This window comes from Desmodus rotundus, chromosome 4, assembly GCF_022682495.2.
Source record: "Desmodus rotundus isolate HL8 chromosome 4, HLdesRot8A.1, whole genome shotgun sequence".
In the NCBI taxonomy this organism is placed as follows: Eukaryota; Metazoa; Chordata; class Mammalia; order Chiroptera; family Phyllostomidae; genus Desmodus; species Desmodus rotundus.
Genome location: NC_071390.1, coordinates 115,370,833 through 115,389,259, shown reverse-complemented (window position 1 = coordinate 115,389,259; position 18,427 = coordinate 115,370,833). Strand labels below are relative to the sequence as shown.

General features: G+C 35.5%; 1 protein-coding gene across 3 annotated transcripts in view; it reads right to left on the bottom strand.

The window, feature by feature from the left end:
* Positions 1 to 244: 244 nt before the first annotated feature.
* The window catches only part of MINDY3 (MINDY lysine 48 deubiquitinase 3), a 102,657-nt gene continuing 84,474 nt past the window's right edge, over positions 245 to 18,427 (bottom strand). For all 3 annotated transcript variants that reach the window (XM_053922217.2, XM_053922219.1, XM_053922218.1), the window contains 4 exons: positions 12,287 to 12,359; positions 9,683 to 9,770; positions 4,226 to 4,297; positions 245 to 1,202 (listed from right to left, as the gene is read on the bottom strand). In XM_053922217.2, coding sequence (XP_053778192.1) covers positions 1,053 to 1,202; positions 4,226 to 4,297; positions 9,683 to 9,770; positions 12,287 to 12,359 — 383 coding nt within the window. In that variant the 3' untranslated portion in view covers positions 245 to 1,052. The remainder of the gene's footprint in view (positions 1,203 to 4,225; positions 4,298 to 9,682; positions 9,771 to 12,286; positions 12,360 to 18,427) is intronic.

The following is an 18,427-nucleotide window of genomic DNA, read 5'->3' as shown; positions in this document are numbered from 1 at the left end:
GGCTTCTTTATTTTTTTCCGCTGGTCCAGACAGCTGCCACCCAGGTTCTACCACTCAGGTTCCAGTTCTTCTGTCTGAGCGAGTAACAGAGCTCTTAGGTAAGCATACCGTTTGGTTTTCTTTTCCAGGTGATATATGAGTCCATTAGATATTTGTTCTATGCTGTGCTCTCAGGGTTTCTGGGCAAAAACATTTAAAAGTATGTTTATTCTGAGACACTACCGTAAAAAAAAAAAAGCAAGTGTACATTTAAAGAAAAAAGTTTATTTAGGCCGTTGACTAGGATTGTAATAAATAATGCAATATACTAATGTAATAACAGATGTTCTCATGCATTTATCATATTTATAAATTTACAAAAAACCTGGCTTACAGGGCTGTTGGGACAAATTTAGAAGAGGGTATTTGGCAATACAGTGAAAGTTAACAGTGTTAAGACTATCAAACAGATTCTCTTTCCTATCTTTTTAAAAAATACATTCTCTATATACCTGTGAATAAATGGTAATGTTCCTTTATAGTTTCTACTTTTTATAAACATGCCAGAGCTAAGCCAAATGTCCAATGATCGAAGTTGATAAATTGTTGTTTAGCAATATTTCTAATGGTGTTTCCCTGTTTCAGTTTTTAAAAAGAAATGGTTAACTCCCCTGCATTTCAATGTGGAGGCGGATATATTGCAAGCCAGAATCATTTAAACAATAAAATATGCCTAAATGAAATAAAACCCCCAAATAGAAGTTTATAAATAATAACTGATACTCAATATACAAATGCTATAGTATAACCGATGTTTGTAATTTGATAAATGACCAATTATCTGACTGTAAAAGTGGTGAACTTTGATTAAAGCTTAATTTTGCTAGTAAATTTTACATGGAGTTAAAATAGGGTAAACTTTAACATAAATAATTTAAACATATCTTAAACACTGAAAATGTGTTCTTATGTTATTTACAATTACTCAGTGATACCAGTGTATAGCCAATTGCCAGTCTCGCACCCCTCTTTCAACATCTGCTACTACAATCTTTCTGAAATACTTAGGCAAGTCAGTTGAGGGAAGGAGAGCGATCTGTGGTCCAGAGCAATTCGATGTATGGCCATTTGGTTTGAAGACAGCGTTTAATAGGCGTGTCATCTGTCTGGAGCATTGGATCTTCAAAACCCATAATAACTGCGGTACCTTCCACATACATTACCTGTTTAACAAAATAAAGCCACCAAGGTAAATCAGTACTCTCAACAAAATTTTATGAGGGATACAAAATTTTTCATAGGCTAGCAAATGATTGTTTCATACGAAACTTTATATCTAATTTTATTATGATAGGAATTATAAGCAAGAATATCTGTGACTAATGTGGAAATAAATTTTAACTGCCAGGTGAACAGCTGATTATTAGATGATAATTTTATCACAAAAAAAGCATTAAAAGATCTGAAAACACACAGTTTCTGATAAAAGAATCACTCTTCAAATAACATATACAACTTGGAAGAAGCTATTTATATAACACTTTATATAGTTCCACTGTTTTACTATTGAGGCACTCAGATGATCCTGCTGCCTCATGAAATGAAAAGCTACAATAGTATGGCTATATATTCTAAAAACTTAATTTTCTCTTTTCAATTTAAGCAATGATTTTCCAGAGTTGAAAGCAATTTGGATGTTTGACAATGAAATTTGCTATTTGTTGTATTAAATATTTTTGAAATGCTGCTCATGACTACTTTATACTGCATGAAAAATAAAGGAGAAAAAAAATTTAAAGGATGTCAGGACAAACAAAAATCAAACAGAAAGGTTGATACATAAAACTAATCCAAGTCCTTTACATGTAGTGGCAATGGCATTACCAAATATAGACTAGCAGTTGGGTTCAGAAAAAAATGTTTATTCCGATTAATTCACAATAAAAATCTTTTAGAAGTATCTATGAATATTTATTTAAACCTAACTTATTATAAGGGTTCACTGTGTACATTAAGCCCTTCAGTCATTAACTTCTTTTTGCCTGATTGTTTAATTTAAAGAAAAAACAGATATTAGACTGCCTTCTTCCAAAGTACATATACTTATTTTTACACACTCAGTAGCTGATTGTAATTGTAATACAATTGTAATTATGTTCTTCCAATATATTTGACTAACGAACCAAAAGAAATCACATTATTATCCTTAAACGAGCATTTCCTTAATAAATTCAGGAATAGAGTATGTTGTATTAGTAGGTAAGATAATTTGGTTTCATCAATGTACTCCTTTTTTTAGGAAGCTCTAAAGAAGCTTCAAAGTGAAATACATTTTTTCACCTTTATTTTGGTTAATCTATTAGTTTGTTCCTAGTTTTGATGAGATAAATTTACTATTAAAACTACAACTCATGCTTTTCAATTCCCCCAAGTAAAATGAAAACTTGTCTACGAAGAATATAACTCATCATAATTAACTGAATGAAAAATCATGGAGAAAAAATTTAAAAGGATGTCAGGACAGAAACAAAAATCAGAGAAAAGTTGATATATAAAACTAACCAGGTACTTTTTATGCAGTGTCAATGATCATATAAAATACAAACTGGCAGGGGAGCATCAGAAAAAAATTTTATTCTGATTAGAGCAGAGCTGGTTGGGCAAAGCAGTGTGACCTACCTCGGTGGCCTGCACCAGTCTGCGCCGGCTGCGGGATCATGCTCCCTCCCTCTTGACCGGCTTTCTCCTTTTGTTTCCTCAGATATTTTTAACAGTATCTTACTAGGTAGTCTACCATATTTCTAGCTCCTAAGTAACTTCATTACATTATACCTCTGCAACTTAATGACAAACATGCTTTACTTTATAGTTCTTATACACTACAGTCACGTTAACATTTCACCTTCGATTTCGGATCTCTGTTAGTATGTCAGACGCTCGTCACGAGCATGATTGGAAAACTTACTATACACAGGTAGCGTGACCAAGGACAGGATTGGGAATCAGGAACTCAGTTCCAATCCCTGCTCTGCCAGTGACTTCCTGTGTGACCCTGGGTGAGTCACTTAATCTCCCTGTCTCAGATGCCTCATCTGTAAAATATGGACAATATTTGACTGACCTACCTTGCAGGGATTGTGTGAGTAATTAGTGACTCGAAAGTACCTCCTATGAACAAGGCTATGGCAAATTTCAAAATCTACACGAAGCACTCATTGACACATACCAGGAAATAGTCCAAGTTTTCGTAGTGACAAATTTGTTATTTTACTATGTACGTATCAATAACTTATCTTCTTCTGGAGAGATCTGTAGACCTAATTTAATAAAACTCCTAATTTATATTTTGTTAGGAATATAAGTCTCAGTTTTGGATTTGCTCTAACTAAAATTATGTATTTAGCATATATTACAATCTATTTTCTGTAGCCATCCTTAATTTAGACAATTATGAAACCAGCATGATTGTTTCAAATAAAAAAACATATGTTAGGCCTCATTCCTTCTAATATTAGCTACATCTACTGTGACTGCTACTTCAATAAATGCTAACATAGATATATTATATATGGAGACAAAGCTAATACTTAATCAAAAAGGGTGTATCAGGGAGACCAACTTTCGGATTATGCCAGGTGAGTACATCAGAAGTGAGTCACCTTGGTGCCTTCCTTTGTCGGTGCATTCACAGAGGAAAGCAGCAAAGCTCAGGGGGTGGCAGTGCAGGCTCGCAGACAGACCCCTAAGTTTCAGTCCGAGCTCTGCCACCTCCGGGCTGCTTAACCTTAGCAAATTGCCTCCCTCCCTGCACTTCAGCTTCCTCTTCTGTAAAATGGGCACACACAGACCATACTTATGGTTATTCATTTAAATCCTTTAAAAATATTTTTCTCAGGCAAACATCTATTATCCATGTCTTCACTTAAATGGATCAGTTACTTTCACTGGACTAAACTATAATGTTAACTTAGTAATATCCACACAGAAAAGGGTAACAACATTTATACAGATGCAGTTATTTTGTCAAAGTGAAACTATTACTTCAAAATTCCAATAAAAATCTCAGTGTCATATATTGGTTAAATCAAAATATGACCAGTTCTAAAAAATGTTGTTACGGAAAAGAGGCTCTTGGAATAATCTCCTTAGGCAGCAATTTTGTGGAAATCAAACATTGTCATAGAGTCATATACTTGTTTTATCAACCCAAGGGAAGACAAAGCGCTGTGTGAGTGAATTACCATACCTTTTCATTATAATTTGATTGCTTCAGTCCATTGTAGTGGTAAACAGTAAAAGACTCTGGACCACTGGAGCCCTATGAGAAATAAAGTACTATTAAAACTTTGAATTATATCTTTACATCAGGCAACTTCTAATTGGCAATTGACAGTAAAATGCAAGGTTCTTAAATCCTCGTCCTTTGATGGGAGAATCACTTGATAAAACAAGTAACTTTGACTTATGCGGTTAACTACCAGAAAATCTAGAAGCTGAAACAGTTGCTTCTCGAGAAGCTGGAAAGTGAGGAAGTGTTGATTTTTGTTAGCTCTTCTGCACTTCTCTATTTTATGCTTTAACTACTTGCATGTGTTACTGTAACTTTTTTAAAAAGAACAAGGTTCTAAAACACAAAAATATTTACTAAAACACATCTCTGACTTTTTTCTCTTGTGCAAATAATTTGTTTTTCTCAGCAAGTATGAAAAAGCAGGAATATCACTTTTACTGAGACCACAAAACATACATGCACCAATACTTCCGATTTGGTCTACAGTATTGAATTAGGGGGTTTCCATCCCCTAAAATATCATTAGAATGTCGTGAACTTTTAAGTAGTGAAGATAGCATTGTGAGAAATTAAAACACATAATTAATGCTTAGAGACTCTATAACACTCAGTAAAGAAAGGATATTGTATAAATCATTATATCAAACTTTCAGAAAAACTGATCGTGTTATTCCTACTGTCTTAACCTTGGTTCTTAGTTAGCTAAAGATCAAGTACAACTTGCTTAACCTAGCATTCAAGGCATTCATTAATGGTCTGGTGCGCCGAAGGTGCCTGGCTCCAGTGATTTTTCTCAGGGCCTGTGGCTGCCTTCCTGTGCCTTTCTATCCCTTGTCTCCTGGCCATATTTGATTGATACAAGGATGGAATGTGACGTAGCTGGGCCAGTGTCCCTCCTTAGAATTTTTTTCCAATTGGAACTAAGGGAGGAGAGTTCTTGGCAACTGTGGATAGCTTCCACTTCCCAGAAAAAAATAGGCTGACAGAATGTAGATACTCTGGAGGGAGGAAGGATGGAGAGACTGCCCCATCCTAGAGGATCCTAGCGCTGCCTTCAATGCTTGTTCAAATCCACTGAACTACTCCTCCCAATTCATATCCGTCCTTCCCACTTAAGTCGGAGCAGGTGGGGGTTCTGTGATTTGCAACCAAGACTCCTAAAACACAGGACCTAATCCACCTTTTCATCCTATCTGCAACTATTACCTTTCTGAATTCTCATCTTAGGTGAACACATTACTCATTTTCCCATGAAAAGACCTTTTGTTGTTGGTTCTTTGCATATTTATGATCGTTTTTTTTACTTCTCTCAAATGCCTTTTTCTCTGCTCTCATTTTCAAGACCTGGTTCAAACCTTACTTTTTCTGTAAAGTTTTTCTTTACAGAAACATACCTGTTTATAATTTGGATTGTTTATAATTTGGGACCTTTATAACAATAACTTTCAAAAATTAATTTGGAAATACTACTTTGTATTACCATATTTTTTGGACTATAAGACACACTCCCCCCCCCCCCCACATTTGGGAGGAAATGCGGGGAGTGAGTCTTATAATCCGAATGTAGCGTGCCTGGCTACCGTGGGTGGGGGGCCAGGCAGCAGTGGAATGGGGTGTTTTTTGTTTTTGTTTTTTCCTATTTCCGTCCTCTAAAACCTAGGTATGACTTATGGTTCAGTGTATCTTATAGTCCAAAAAATATGGTATCTCTTCAGTTGGTATTTTGATTTAAAATTTTATTTTTTAACTCTTTATTCTTATATTGCCACCTAAAATCCAAGCTCTCTTACAACTTTTTTTATCCTACTAACAATTTATTTGATCATTTCCTCCATTATATACTGAGTCAGTGCAATTATTTACTTAGATAAATAATTTGGCTGTTGATTTTCAGAGTTAATGTACTTTAACTTACAATATAAATACTGTGGTTGAATACAATTTAAATTCTCTAGTTCTAGTCATTAACAACTGGCATAAAATACTGAAGTACCAAAAGGCAGTTTAACAAAATGGTAAAGTGCTTAGTCTCTAGGGTCAGGTGACCTACACTGGACTCTTGAATCAGCCCCTTACTAGCTATATAATCTTAAGCCATTTCTTAAATTCTCTAATCCTAAATTTCCTCATTGCCAAAATGAGAAAAAATATCACCTAATTTATAAGACACATGGTGCCTGGTGCATAGTACATGGTAGCTGCTTCTGCTATTCTTATAAACAAATTGCCTTAAATGCTTATGAATATTTCAAAAATTTTCCCCCTGCCTCTGTCTCATAACAAAGAAATGCTCTTCCACAGCACCTACTTTAAACATTTGCAAAGATGACTGAAGGTACATATCTTCCTGGCCGTCCTAACTCTAGTTTTGACTTAATGTATTCCTGATTGATTAAATGTTTACCAAGGGTCACTATAGTGGTCTGTTAGTACAAAGCAGTACATGAATAATGGCCCAAATGAGTGATAGTGGTTTTACATTTGTGACTATAGGGAAAGAGGACACAATCCAAGAGCTACGTGGCATGAGCTACGACCTGGGAAGTTCTGTGACACTGAGAGAGGTCTGAGCTCTCACAGGGTGTGAACAGGAAGAATGTGACAGGTCTGTCTCTAAAGCAGTAGGTCTCAAACTTTGGCACCAGCACATCAGAATCCCCCAGAGGGCCCGCAAACCCCCTGCTGGGCTCCACCACCAAAGCTTCTGATTTACTAGGTCGGGGGAGGACCTGAGATTTTGCATTTCTCACAACTTCTCGGAGACCACACTTTGAGAACCCATGGCTCTACAGGAAACCAAGAGCAGAGTAACACGCTTTGGCTGAGGAAAGAGCATGAACTACACGGGAACAATGAGATGAGTGGATTCAGATACTGAGTTTGTTCAGAATAATAATGGCAAGAAATAAACAATCACTAAGGCATGAACCTGGAGAGAACAAACAACAACCAAATAGCAAAGTCTGTCATCTGTAAAAGAGAAGGAGTCTAGAATTCTCTTTAATTACCTCAAAGAATGCTAAAATTAAAAAGTTAACTTCTCGAACTATTAAGTGCTTAGAATTATAAGAATATCATGTAATTAACTAAATATAATTATGGTTGGTATCTCACTTTGTTTACATTTCCCAATGACGTTTCAAAATCTTCCCAAAATTAAATTAAAAACAAATATTATCTTTTTATTGCCTCGTAACTTAGAAATCAATATTTCTCTAAAATGTTCTGACAGCGGTCTTGAAATAAATTAAAAGTAAAATTAACATTATTGTCTAAAAAGTTTAAAATGCTAAAATTTGTTAATCATTTATTATGATATCTAAAACATAGTATTAGAGTCTAAAAAGACCTTTTCAAAACACCCTAGCAGTTGGAGTATGAACAAATATGATATCACAATCCAAGAGTCTTGTTAACAATATCAGGAAAAAAAATCTATTTTTGCATGAAACATTTACCAAAAACTTTTAAAAGTCTAATAGCTATGATGTGATATCCTCAGTTACTTTTTGAATTTTCCCTCACTCTTTGCTCACAGATAGATGTTTAGAAAATATGGGTTCCTTTTTCTTTTTTAGTTACCCAGATTAAATGTTAATAATATTGTCTACTCTGTTAAAGATAATACATATGATATCAAATTAACAATTATGTTAATATTTAATAATTTTATTGACATTTTTATTACTTTTTTAAAAATTATCCTTTTTATTATTAAATTTTTGGGGGGTGACACTGGTTAATAACATTATTTAGGGTCAGATGGGCGTTTCTATGATGCATGATCAGTTCACTGCATGTGTGCCCACCACCCAAAGTCAAGTCATCTTCCATCACCGCATATTTGGCCCCTTTCCCTTTACTATCCCCTCCCTCTGGTAACCACCATACCGCTGTCTGTGCCTATGAGTTTCAGTTTTATCTCACGTGAGTGAAATCATATGGTTCTTAGCTTTTTCTGACTGACTTGTTTCGCTTAGCATGATATTCTCAAGGTCCATCCATGCCGTCATAAATGGCAGTATTTCATCTTTTCTTATGGCTGGGTAGTATTCCATAGTATTTAAGTACCACATCTTCTTTATCCAATCATCTATGCATAGACGCTTTGGTTGCTCCCATGTCTTGTCCACCATGAATAATGCTGCAATGAACATAGGATGCATATATCTTTCCGAATAAATGTTTTCAAGTTTTTGGGGTAGATACCCATAAGAGGATTGACTGCTGGGTCATATGGTAACTCTATTCTTAATTTTTTGAGGAAGTTCCATGCTGTTTTCCATTGTGGCTGTTCCAGTTTACATTCCCACCAGCAGTGAATGAGAGTTCCTTTTTCTCTACATCCTCTCCAACACTTGTTATTACTTGTTGGTAACAGCCATTCTAACAGGTGTGGGGTAGAACCTCATTGCAGTTTTGATTTGTATTTCCCTAATAGCTAGTGAAATTGAGCATCTTTTCATATTTCTGGTGGCCATTTGTATGTCTTTTTAGAAGTGTTTGTTCAGGTCCTCTGCCCATTTTTTAATTGGATTATTTGGGGGGGGGGGTTGGTGTTGAGTTGTATGAGTTCTTTACATACTTTGGATTTTTTTTTTACTTGGCAATACATCTCTTTTATAATAGAGACAGAACAGAAATAGGTATTTCTATTAAAACAATGAACTTTAAGTTATGGTAATATCTGATGAAGGGATCCGAATATACCTAGCTAAATAATCTGCTTTTGGTAAATCCTCCACATACATAAGAACACACAAGAAAAGACAGGGGTAGGCGGTAGAAACGGCTTGCCAAGGATGCGCGCGTAACTCAACAGAGTACCGAGACTAGCACAGATTCTTACTAACTGTGGAGCTTTGGAGCTCAACGGAAAACATGTCCCAACATAAAACAGCACAGCTCTACTCAGAGGTTCTTCTCTGACTCACCTAAAATTCTCCTGGAACTTAGGTTCACTACTAGGAGCTCCCACTACATATAGGCTCCTTTACCTTCTTTCTAGTATCTAGAAAGTTTTAAAAAGATACACACGAATCTATTGACACTAGTTATCTGACAGAAGGAAAATAGGGGTGACAGTGGATAAAGAGAGTCTTTCTCTTTTTCCTCCCCATACTTTTCAGTTTTACCCTTTCTTTAGAAAAACAGTACCATCATGTGTGTATATTTGGGGTATACACTATTTTCCACCACTCCTCGACCTCACAGTTCTGTATGACCATGTTGGAACACACATACCCTTCCATCCTCTCTGTACCGCCAAGTACTTACATAATACTGCTTTTTTTAGTCTCGTATCTGCATGTTAGAACATTTTACATGAGTTGGAAAAAGGAGAAAAAAATGCTAAAACAATCACAGACGATCATCCCAATAGAACAAAATTAATTTTTTCAACTATGTTACCTGATCAGGAAAAAATTCTTGAAGAAATGGACCCAACAGTATGATTCCTAATCCTTCTGGGTCTAATTTATTTTTCATGAGATTTATACTGTGGGGAGAGAAGGAAAAAAAAAACAACAGTGGATACCAAAGGAAAAAAAGCTTGTTTTTTTTTCTTTCATGATTAAATTACTGGTACTATAACACTTTGACTGCCAAAAATCTTAAGAACTGTTCTTTTTAGCCTCTTAATGACATCTGATTTGCCAAAACTTGGTTATTTTTAAACCAGAGTAATCTGTTACTATTTAGAATTTAAATTATGACGATGACTTTGGAATATTGCTCCTTATTAGGTAAAGTAATTTTAAAACTTAGGCTTATAAACATGGGCTTATAACCTCACAACGTCAAACTCTCTTTGCTTCATAGGTATGCCCAATTTTAACAAATGAAGCATTTAACTTAAAAGTGCTTATATGAAGCTCAAGGAGAAAAGAAGCAGTGTCCAAGGGAATGGATGCATCAGATAATCAAAAACATCTCCTAAAAAGTTTGCTTTTAAGAAAAAAATGAGGTGGAGGCTTGAAATTCTTAGGTAATGTAACTTGAAGGTTAAAGAGGTAAAGATAATTCTCAAAGAGCTAAGGTATATTGAATTACAGTAAGTGGTGGGTACTTCATTGTTCCAAGAACAGCCTCAACCAGACAGTGCTTTGCATAACCCTTACCATTTTAGGCTGGTGAAAGGTGTTAAGTTTGACTAGAAAGAAGGCAGAGAGAAAAAGCAGACTGCAGTTTAAAGGATTTTAAAAATGAAAAGTTTCTAAAAAGAAACTTTTCATTTTCTGTATTGTTTCCCCAAACAATAAATGCCAAGTTAAGTATACCTTATTATTAAACATGCAAAGGGTGTGACATTTTAAAGGGTCTGAGTAAGGGCAGAGGTTATGACATAAAACAAATGAAGGCAAAGCACATTACATATAATACATTTAAGTTATTAATCCTACATTTGGCCCTGCTAATTTATGGGTCATCACGTATTATAAACTAGACCCAAGTACAGAGGGATAACTGAGTCCAATCTTTTAGCTACTTCTAGAAAAACTATCTGACTAAACTGCACTAATTTTATTCAAGGTATGTTATGTATTCTGATGAAACAAGGAAAATTAAGTACAATGGTATCTCAGTACTTGTCCATTCGTTCCAGAACCATGACGAGTGCCGAAACCTATGAGTACCAAATGAATTTTTCAAGTGACAAGTGATGAAACATTTTCTATTGCAGGGTGGCATTGTGACTCATGTAAGTTCTAACAAGTGTGACAAGTCCCCAGCAAGCACTGGGTGCTGAAACATTTTTTTTCTCGTCAAAATGCAACAAGTACAGGGTTTGATGAGTTCTGAGGCAGACGAGTACTGAGGTATGGCTGTAGATAATGTATAGCTCTCTATGTAAGAATTTGAAAAAAAAAATCAACTTTTCCTTTTCCCTCCTTCCTGTATTAAGAATTGTCAGTAACAAAAAATACCCGAGTTCAATTCTCCTTTGCAAACTAGAGCAATGAAAACAAGATGGTCTCCACTTGGAAATCAGTTTAGAAGAAACACACTAATTAATATCATTCCATTTATTGGACTAGATAATGCCCTGTGAATTTCTCCTCTTTAAGCTGGGTACAGCAATTATGTCTGTTAAGATTGGATAACATCGCAGCTCTCGATAGTAAGACTGAAACATTAATTCAAACGTGATTAGTTTGTAAATATAAATATGCTTTTCATACTTTCAAAGAAAACACCTGTTTACCTAAAAACAGAATGGGATCAAGTTCTAAAACCTATGTGTATCAATATATTTTATATTGCTTTTGCTGAGTCCTTTCCTTAAATGTTTTGTTCAATGTCAAAAAAAAGTTCAGAAAGAAAAAAATTGTGTAGATAAAACAAGTTAGTGCAGATCACAGGTGACCTTTACTTTATTTCCACATTTGATCACTCTATGTCCAATTAACAAGAAAGATACTCTCATGCATAATACAGATCCCAAATTTATGGAGGAAGTTACAGATGTAACAAATGTACAAGTATAACAGGGAGACAGGAGATACAATATTAATGTTAGGCAATACTTCCATACTTTCAATACTGAAAACCTATGTTCTCTGATCTCCTGGGTCACCTACAAGGTTTCCCATCAGTTAACTTAATCATCTAGAAATAAGTGAGAGTCCCACTTATTTAAGCAGGACGACTAGCCATACGGATATCACACAGACCTGTCACTACGTTCACTGACACTACTAAAGATATGGACAAAATTTTTAATGGAAAAGGTTTGCAATGAGAAAAAAATTTAGTTTGTTAAAAAACACATTTTACATTTTTAGCACATTTTTCAGCAGGACAGTAAGTGCCCAGTGGGAAGGGATGCTCATTTTAAGTATGTGAAGTCTCTGCTCTAACCCTGATTAGTCTGATTCATTCATAAATCTTTGCTTTATATAAAGTGCCATGCTTCATATATGCAGGTTTAGATTTTTAGAAGAGCATAACTGTGTGTGTTTTCAATTTAATGGAATTTTTTAGTTGGTTAAATAATGGTTCCTATTTACTTACTATTCGGGATCTGAAACAAGGTCCAATGCTTTCATCACATCTTCCAGAAGTGAATCGGGAATGAATCCGTTATCTGGAAAAAATGGAGACAACTCGGAATACGAGTTTACTTCAAGAAATGCTATTACCGCTGAATAGATTCCAGTGGGGCGGGGGTGGTGGGGGTGGTGAATCACATAAAATGGATGTAAAGCATTAAGAAACAGCTTATTAAGTTTATTTTAGGTATAATGCCTATTATTATTAGACATTTTCTTATATTTGTTCTCTTGGGCACATAGGCCTTTGCCTTTATTTTTCAAGGTTAGTTTCTGACAACTCAAAGGAAAGCATAAAGCCAAACTGCTTTTTAAAACAGGCCTATAAATTCAAATGATAAAAGTTTTTTTTTTCTAATCAGTTATAACAAATATTTACTAATTAGGTATATCTTTCAACAATGTGAACCTTTAAATTGCCTTTAAGAAATCAAGTTAAAATAATTCTTTACCAATAAATTCCTGCCATCACAATGTTACTTAACTTTTTGAAGAATGTTAATGATCTACTGATATTCAGATAACTAACAATATATGAACAAGATAAGATATCCTTATAAAAGCCTTGATTTAAGTGAAAGCTGTAGCTTTAATGGGAAAACGCAGAATCAAATGTTGATGAAGACTAGCTTACAGAAAATATCCCTTTTCTCGGACTTGATGAGGAAATACTCTGGCAAACGGCCCCAACTCTAATGAGGAAACAGAATGTGACACCCACAAAGCCTGCAGGACAGTCTGAAGTCACAGGGGTTTTAAACAAGCCAGTTGTTCATTCCCTTAAATGTATGATGCCTGAGTTCTTCTACTTCTTTCCTCATTCCTGAAGGCTGCCTCAGCTTTAAATCAACTTCTAACACAATATCCTTTTCAGGGATTAGACACTTAAAAAAAAAATCTTGTCATGGAGACCAAGATGTCCAAGATAATCAAATAACAGAATAAAGTGTAGTTGCTCTTCAGCATGTGGCATCTACTCTGTCTCTATGGGAAAGGAAATAAAGGAGTTATGATTTTAAAATGGTGTTTTCTTAAACCTCATAAGCAGATGTTTATCCATTTGAAGACAGATTGGCCTTGACTAAAAGGCTAAGATTCATTTATGGTATTTAAAAATGTACAATTTTTGTGGAAACAAAAGAAAAAATAAACAAATGGGAGTACATTAAACTAAAGTTTTTGCACACCAAAGGAAATCATCAACAAAATAAAAATACAACCCACTGAATGGGAGAACATATTCGTCAATACATCTGGTAAGGGATTAATATCCAAAATTTATAAAGAACTTTGAAAATTTAACACCAAAACAACAACAACAACAACAAACAATGCAATTAAAAAAGGACCTAAATAGACACTTCTCCAAAGAGGACACACAGATGGTCAACAGACATATAAAAAGATGCTCTAAGTCACTTATCATCAAAGAAATGCAAATTAAAACCATAATAAGATATCACTTCGCACCTGTCAGAATGGTTATCATCAATAAAGCAACAAACAAATGTTGGCGAGGATGTGGAGCAAGGGCAACAGTTCTGCACTGTGGGTGGGAATGCAGTCTGCTGCAGCCACTGTGGAAAGCAGTAGAGTTCCCTAAAAACATTAAAAAGGAACTGCCTTATGACCCAGTGATTCCACTGCTGGGAATTTATCCAAAGAAACCTGAAACATGAATTCAAAAGAACATAAGTACCCCTATGCTTATTGCAGCATTATTTACAGTCTCCAAGATATGAAAGCAGCTCAAGTGTCCACCAGTAGACGAGTGGACAGTGGATAAAACAACTATGGGACATTTGCACAATGGAATACTACTCAGCTGTAAAAAACAAGAAAATTTTACCCTTTGTGACAGCATGGATAGACCTGGAGAACACCATGCTAAGTGAAATAAGCCAGTCAGATAAAAACAAATACCATATGATCTCACTCATACATATAATCTAATGAACAAACTGAACTAACAAGCAAAACAGAGACAGACTCAGAGAGCAGGCTGACAGCTCTGGGGGTATGGTGACTAGGGGAGTAAAGGGATTGAGTAAAAAAAGAAAACAAAAGAACTCATGGACACAGACAACAGTGTGGTGACTGCAGTGGCGGGGTGGGGGTAGGGGTGTAGATGGGTGGAGGTGGAAGAGGATACGGGGAGATAAATGGTAAAGGGAAAATACAATAAAATAATATAGTAAAAAATGTATAATTTTGTAAAAGTGAAGGCTTAGAATAATTCCAATTTGTCAAGTTACCAATAGTTTAAGGTACAGTGAACAATGAACTTGTATCAAGCTCTGTAAGCCTAACTTTGATGAGTTTGAAACATAGAAAATATTTTTGCTTAGTTAAGTCACAGCCAAAAAGCTCAGCATCTCTAAATCAGTGGCTTCATCTGGCCACTGTCAGGCCGGAACAGTTATCTGGAACAGTGTCTGTGTTTGCGGACTATCATGGATATCCACGTGGCTTCACAGAAGCACTGTGCACGGCCTGTTCTTTGGGGGTACTGAACGGTGGCAGCCTTATCTAGTCTCACCATAGCCTGAGACTCAGCTAGCACCCCCAAGAAAAGCTAAGTGGCTGAATAAAGACACAAACAACAGCTAGGAAAACAACTAAGTTCCTTTCTTGCCTCAAATACGATTAACCTCAAGCTTAAATATTCCAACACATTTTTAAGGTACCTATGAGATTTATAACTTATAAACGTTCTCTGGAGTGCAGCAATAACTATACTAAACCAGTGCATTTTGTACATATAGTCTTTTATAACTAAAGATTGTAATATTTTCTCAGTACCTCTAAGACTTCACCCAAGATTAAAAGAGGAGATCTGGAAACTGCTTACCTCTTTGAAACATTTATTTTGATGTTACTTTATTCTTTAATCATACCTATCAAGAAAAATTCTTTAAAAAGAACAGAAACATTAAGCCTAAAACTAGATGAAACTAGTATTTAGTGAACTGATTCCTTAGAGAATATGGAAATACAGACACAATGATGATAAAGACCTCAATACAGATCAAAAAATAGCAGAGGAAAGCAAAGAGTATGATTGTCAACTAGTCAGCAGACCTAAGAATCACTAAAAGAAAACACAGAACGTGAATGCAGTGGTAAGTTAACCAATGAATATAAAACAGATTCGAAGGCTCAGAGGAATAGGGACTCTGAGAGGGGAGGACTAGAGAAGGCACAGCAGTTATAACAGTAAGCAGCTACGGTGTAAAAATTGAATACAGTTAAATTGTGTTTTAAACCACTTGAAAAAGAGGGGAAAGCTGTTTGTTTAAAAATAAGTTTGTTTGTTTTTTTTTTTCGAACCAGCAAACAAACTGTGAGAACTGCCCAGCTCCTAGCGGTTGAGAGGAGAAGACCTCAGTGCAAAGGCTTAGCAATGCAGGGGAGTGAAAACTAGTTCGGTGAGTGTGTCCTTTCCTGGGTAAGAAAACCATCCCGTCATTGTGCAGACATCAGAGTTAGACTTTATGGGGAGAAGTACAGGTCACGGTGTCCGTTCTGAAAGATGAGAGAATACAAGGGAGCGCCTGAAGGGGAAAAGCCTGTCAGGTCCCTTTTACCCGGGCACAGCTAAACTGGGTGCTGCAAAAAGAAAGCAAATGTCAGGAACTAGCAGAGGGCAAGAAACAGCTGGTGAAGAGCCTAGGGCCAAACGTTTGGGACTGTAACATTTTCAAACCACTGTAGGCGAGAGTTTCTTGGAAATAGAAAAGAAAATGGGGAATAGAAGAAATATTAAAAGCTAGTTGCCATTTGTTTTAGTCAAATAATGACTGGTTATTTTATTTTTACTACATGTTACATTATACTTTACCTATTATTTTAAAATTTTAATAACATACCATTTAATATAACTCTTGTTGAAAAAAGTATGTGACTTTTGCCCCTAGGCAAAATGAAGACATTTTCATATTTCAGCCTTCCTTGGCCTCCTTCCCTTAGTATGCCTACTGGTTTGCCCCGCTGACTCCGGCAGATGGGGAGCTCCTGGATGGCAGGGATTCCTAAATCCACAGCCTCGGTCCGTGCCTGGTACAAGTATCTGCCCAATAACATTTGTTACTTTTAATTATCCAAGCTAATCCTCACTTCAAGTTTCAACAAACCAGTCCATTCAGACACCATGGTTTTTCAAAAACAGCTTTGTGAACTGAATGGATTAAGTTCAGAAAGAAGTGAGTGGTTAATTTCTGGCCTGTCCTGGAGAATCATTTCTATCAGGGGATGAAAAATATTGCAAAGCAAAACTTGGTGGCAAGACACAAAAAAGCTACGGCTGGGGCAGCATGAAAGCAAGAGCGATGGCGCCGCAGCAAAGTGAAGAACGGAAGGAAAGGGAAGCAGCGAGAGTGCAGAGGAGACAGTATCGGTTAAAAGGCAAGGAAAAGACTGAATTAAACAAAAGACAATTTCCAGATAATGTCTAAGGATTGATATAATTGAAACAATCTATAAGTAAAACTATTCTTCAAGATTAAAAAATGCAGCACAATGAAATCATTCAGAAAAAGGATGGCTCTCAATATATTTTAGCCACTTTAAAAATAGTATTTAAAGGGCTCCTTTCAAATCAAACTGTTTTCCTCACCCAAGTAGGGCTCCTTCCTGAGATGTAATTCTGAGAGAGAAAGTTTTAAAAAAAAGACAACAAAGTAAAAAAAAAAAAAACTACTAGGTGCAGTATGAAAGCCTGTGTCTATCATTTCAAATTCTATCTACGTAGAATTCTGTGTCTCTGGACATTACTGAATAAGCTCAATGACACACATCTTTTAATAAAACAACAATATGGTCAATTTATTGAGTATTTGAATAATCATGTAAAGTAGATATCAAGCCCATTTCACAGATGAGAAAACTGAGGTTAGGTACACCACACAGTTAATAAGTGTACCCAAGGTGATATCTGAATCCAAGCTTCTGAGACCAATTGAGTGCTTTTAGCTCTCAAGAAGTTACAAACTGTCACAAGGTTGGTTTTCTTAAGAAAGTGGTAATGATAACCTCTGCCTATCCATGGGTTTACAATAAGGTTTTTAATGAGACCATCCAGGTAAAGTACTTTATAAATTGTGTGTCTCATGCAAAGACAGACATAATTATTGTTTTTAGACAGGCCCCTACTTCAAAAGATCATTAATTAATTTACCTGCTTAGAACACTGAAAATGTAGTTTCACAGCAGCAATGCTATAAATGGTGATTAGCCTACATAAGTCCATTTAACTCATAACATGCCTACGGCATGTGCTCACAGGGTTATTACAGGTCTACCAAAATGGCAGACACATGGGCAGCCAGGGTGGGAGCAACTAGGCACAAAAATAATCATCAGTACCAGAACTCAAATTCTCTTTTCTTCCCTCTAGGTCAATTATTCTACAAATATTCTGAAAAGGGTGACAAAGATCAACTGTCCCCATAGCTGCCTCTGCTAAATGGAAAGTGGAAAGTAGAAGCTTGTAAGAAGATTAAGTGTTCTGAGAAAGTCTGATCTGTTTAAATCTCGAAACAAGAGCATCTATGTTTGGGGAAAAATAAAATTAGATTAGTTTCTAAGTGACTAAAATGACTAAAAATGAAAAATTATTCTATTTTTAACCCTCCTCTTAGAGTGAACTATATATAGCTAACCCATAAGAATGGTATTCAGATGAAAAAATGGCATTTATTTTCTCCATGATAAGTCATATATAGAAGAAGATACCTTTTCTGAGTTTTACTTGCTTTCTTCTTAATTCAGCTTGGAGTCCTGCTAAGTTGACACACAGAACTAAATAGATGAAAACAATTTTTATTTAATCAATAATTTTCTTTCTCCAGTAAAAACAGGGCAAATTTATTTTCATATGTACCTATGAGGACTTAATTCTGAAAAATTGCCACTGATTATAGTTTTAATATTGATAATATAAGAAATTCTAACTTTCTTTGTAAATTGATAGAAGAAAATGAGTAATACAAGTCTGCTGTTTCATTAATGATCAAAAAAATTTACAAAAAGTGAACAAGCAAACAAAAACCTACTGTTTATGACAACTGTATCCTTTTAAAACCTTAGTTTTAGTTTCTTTGTA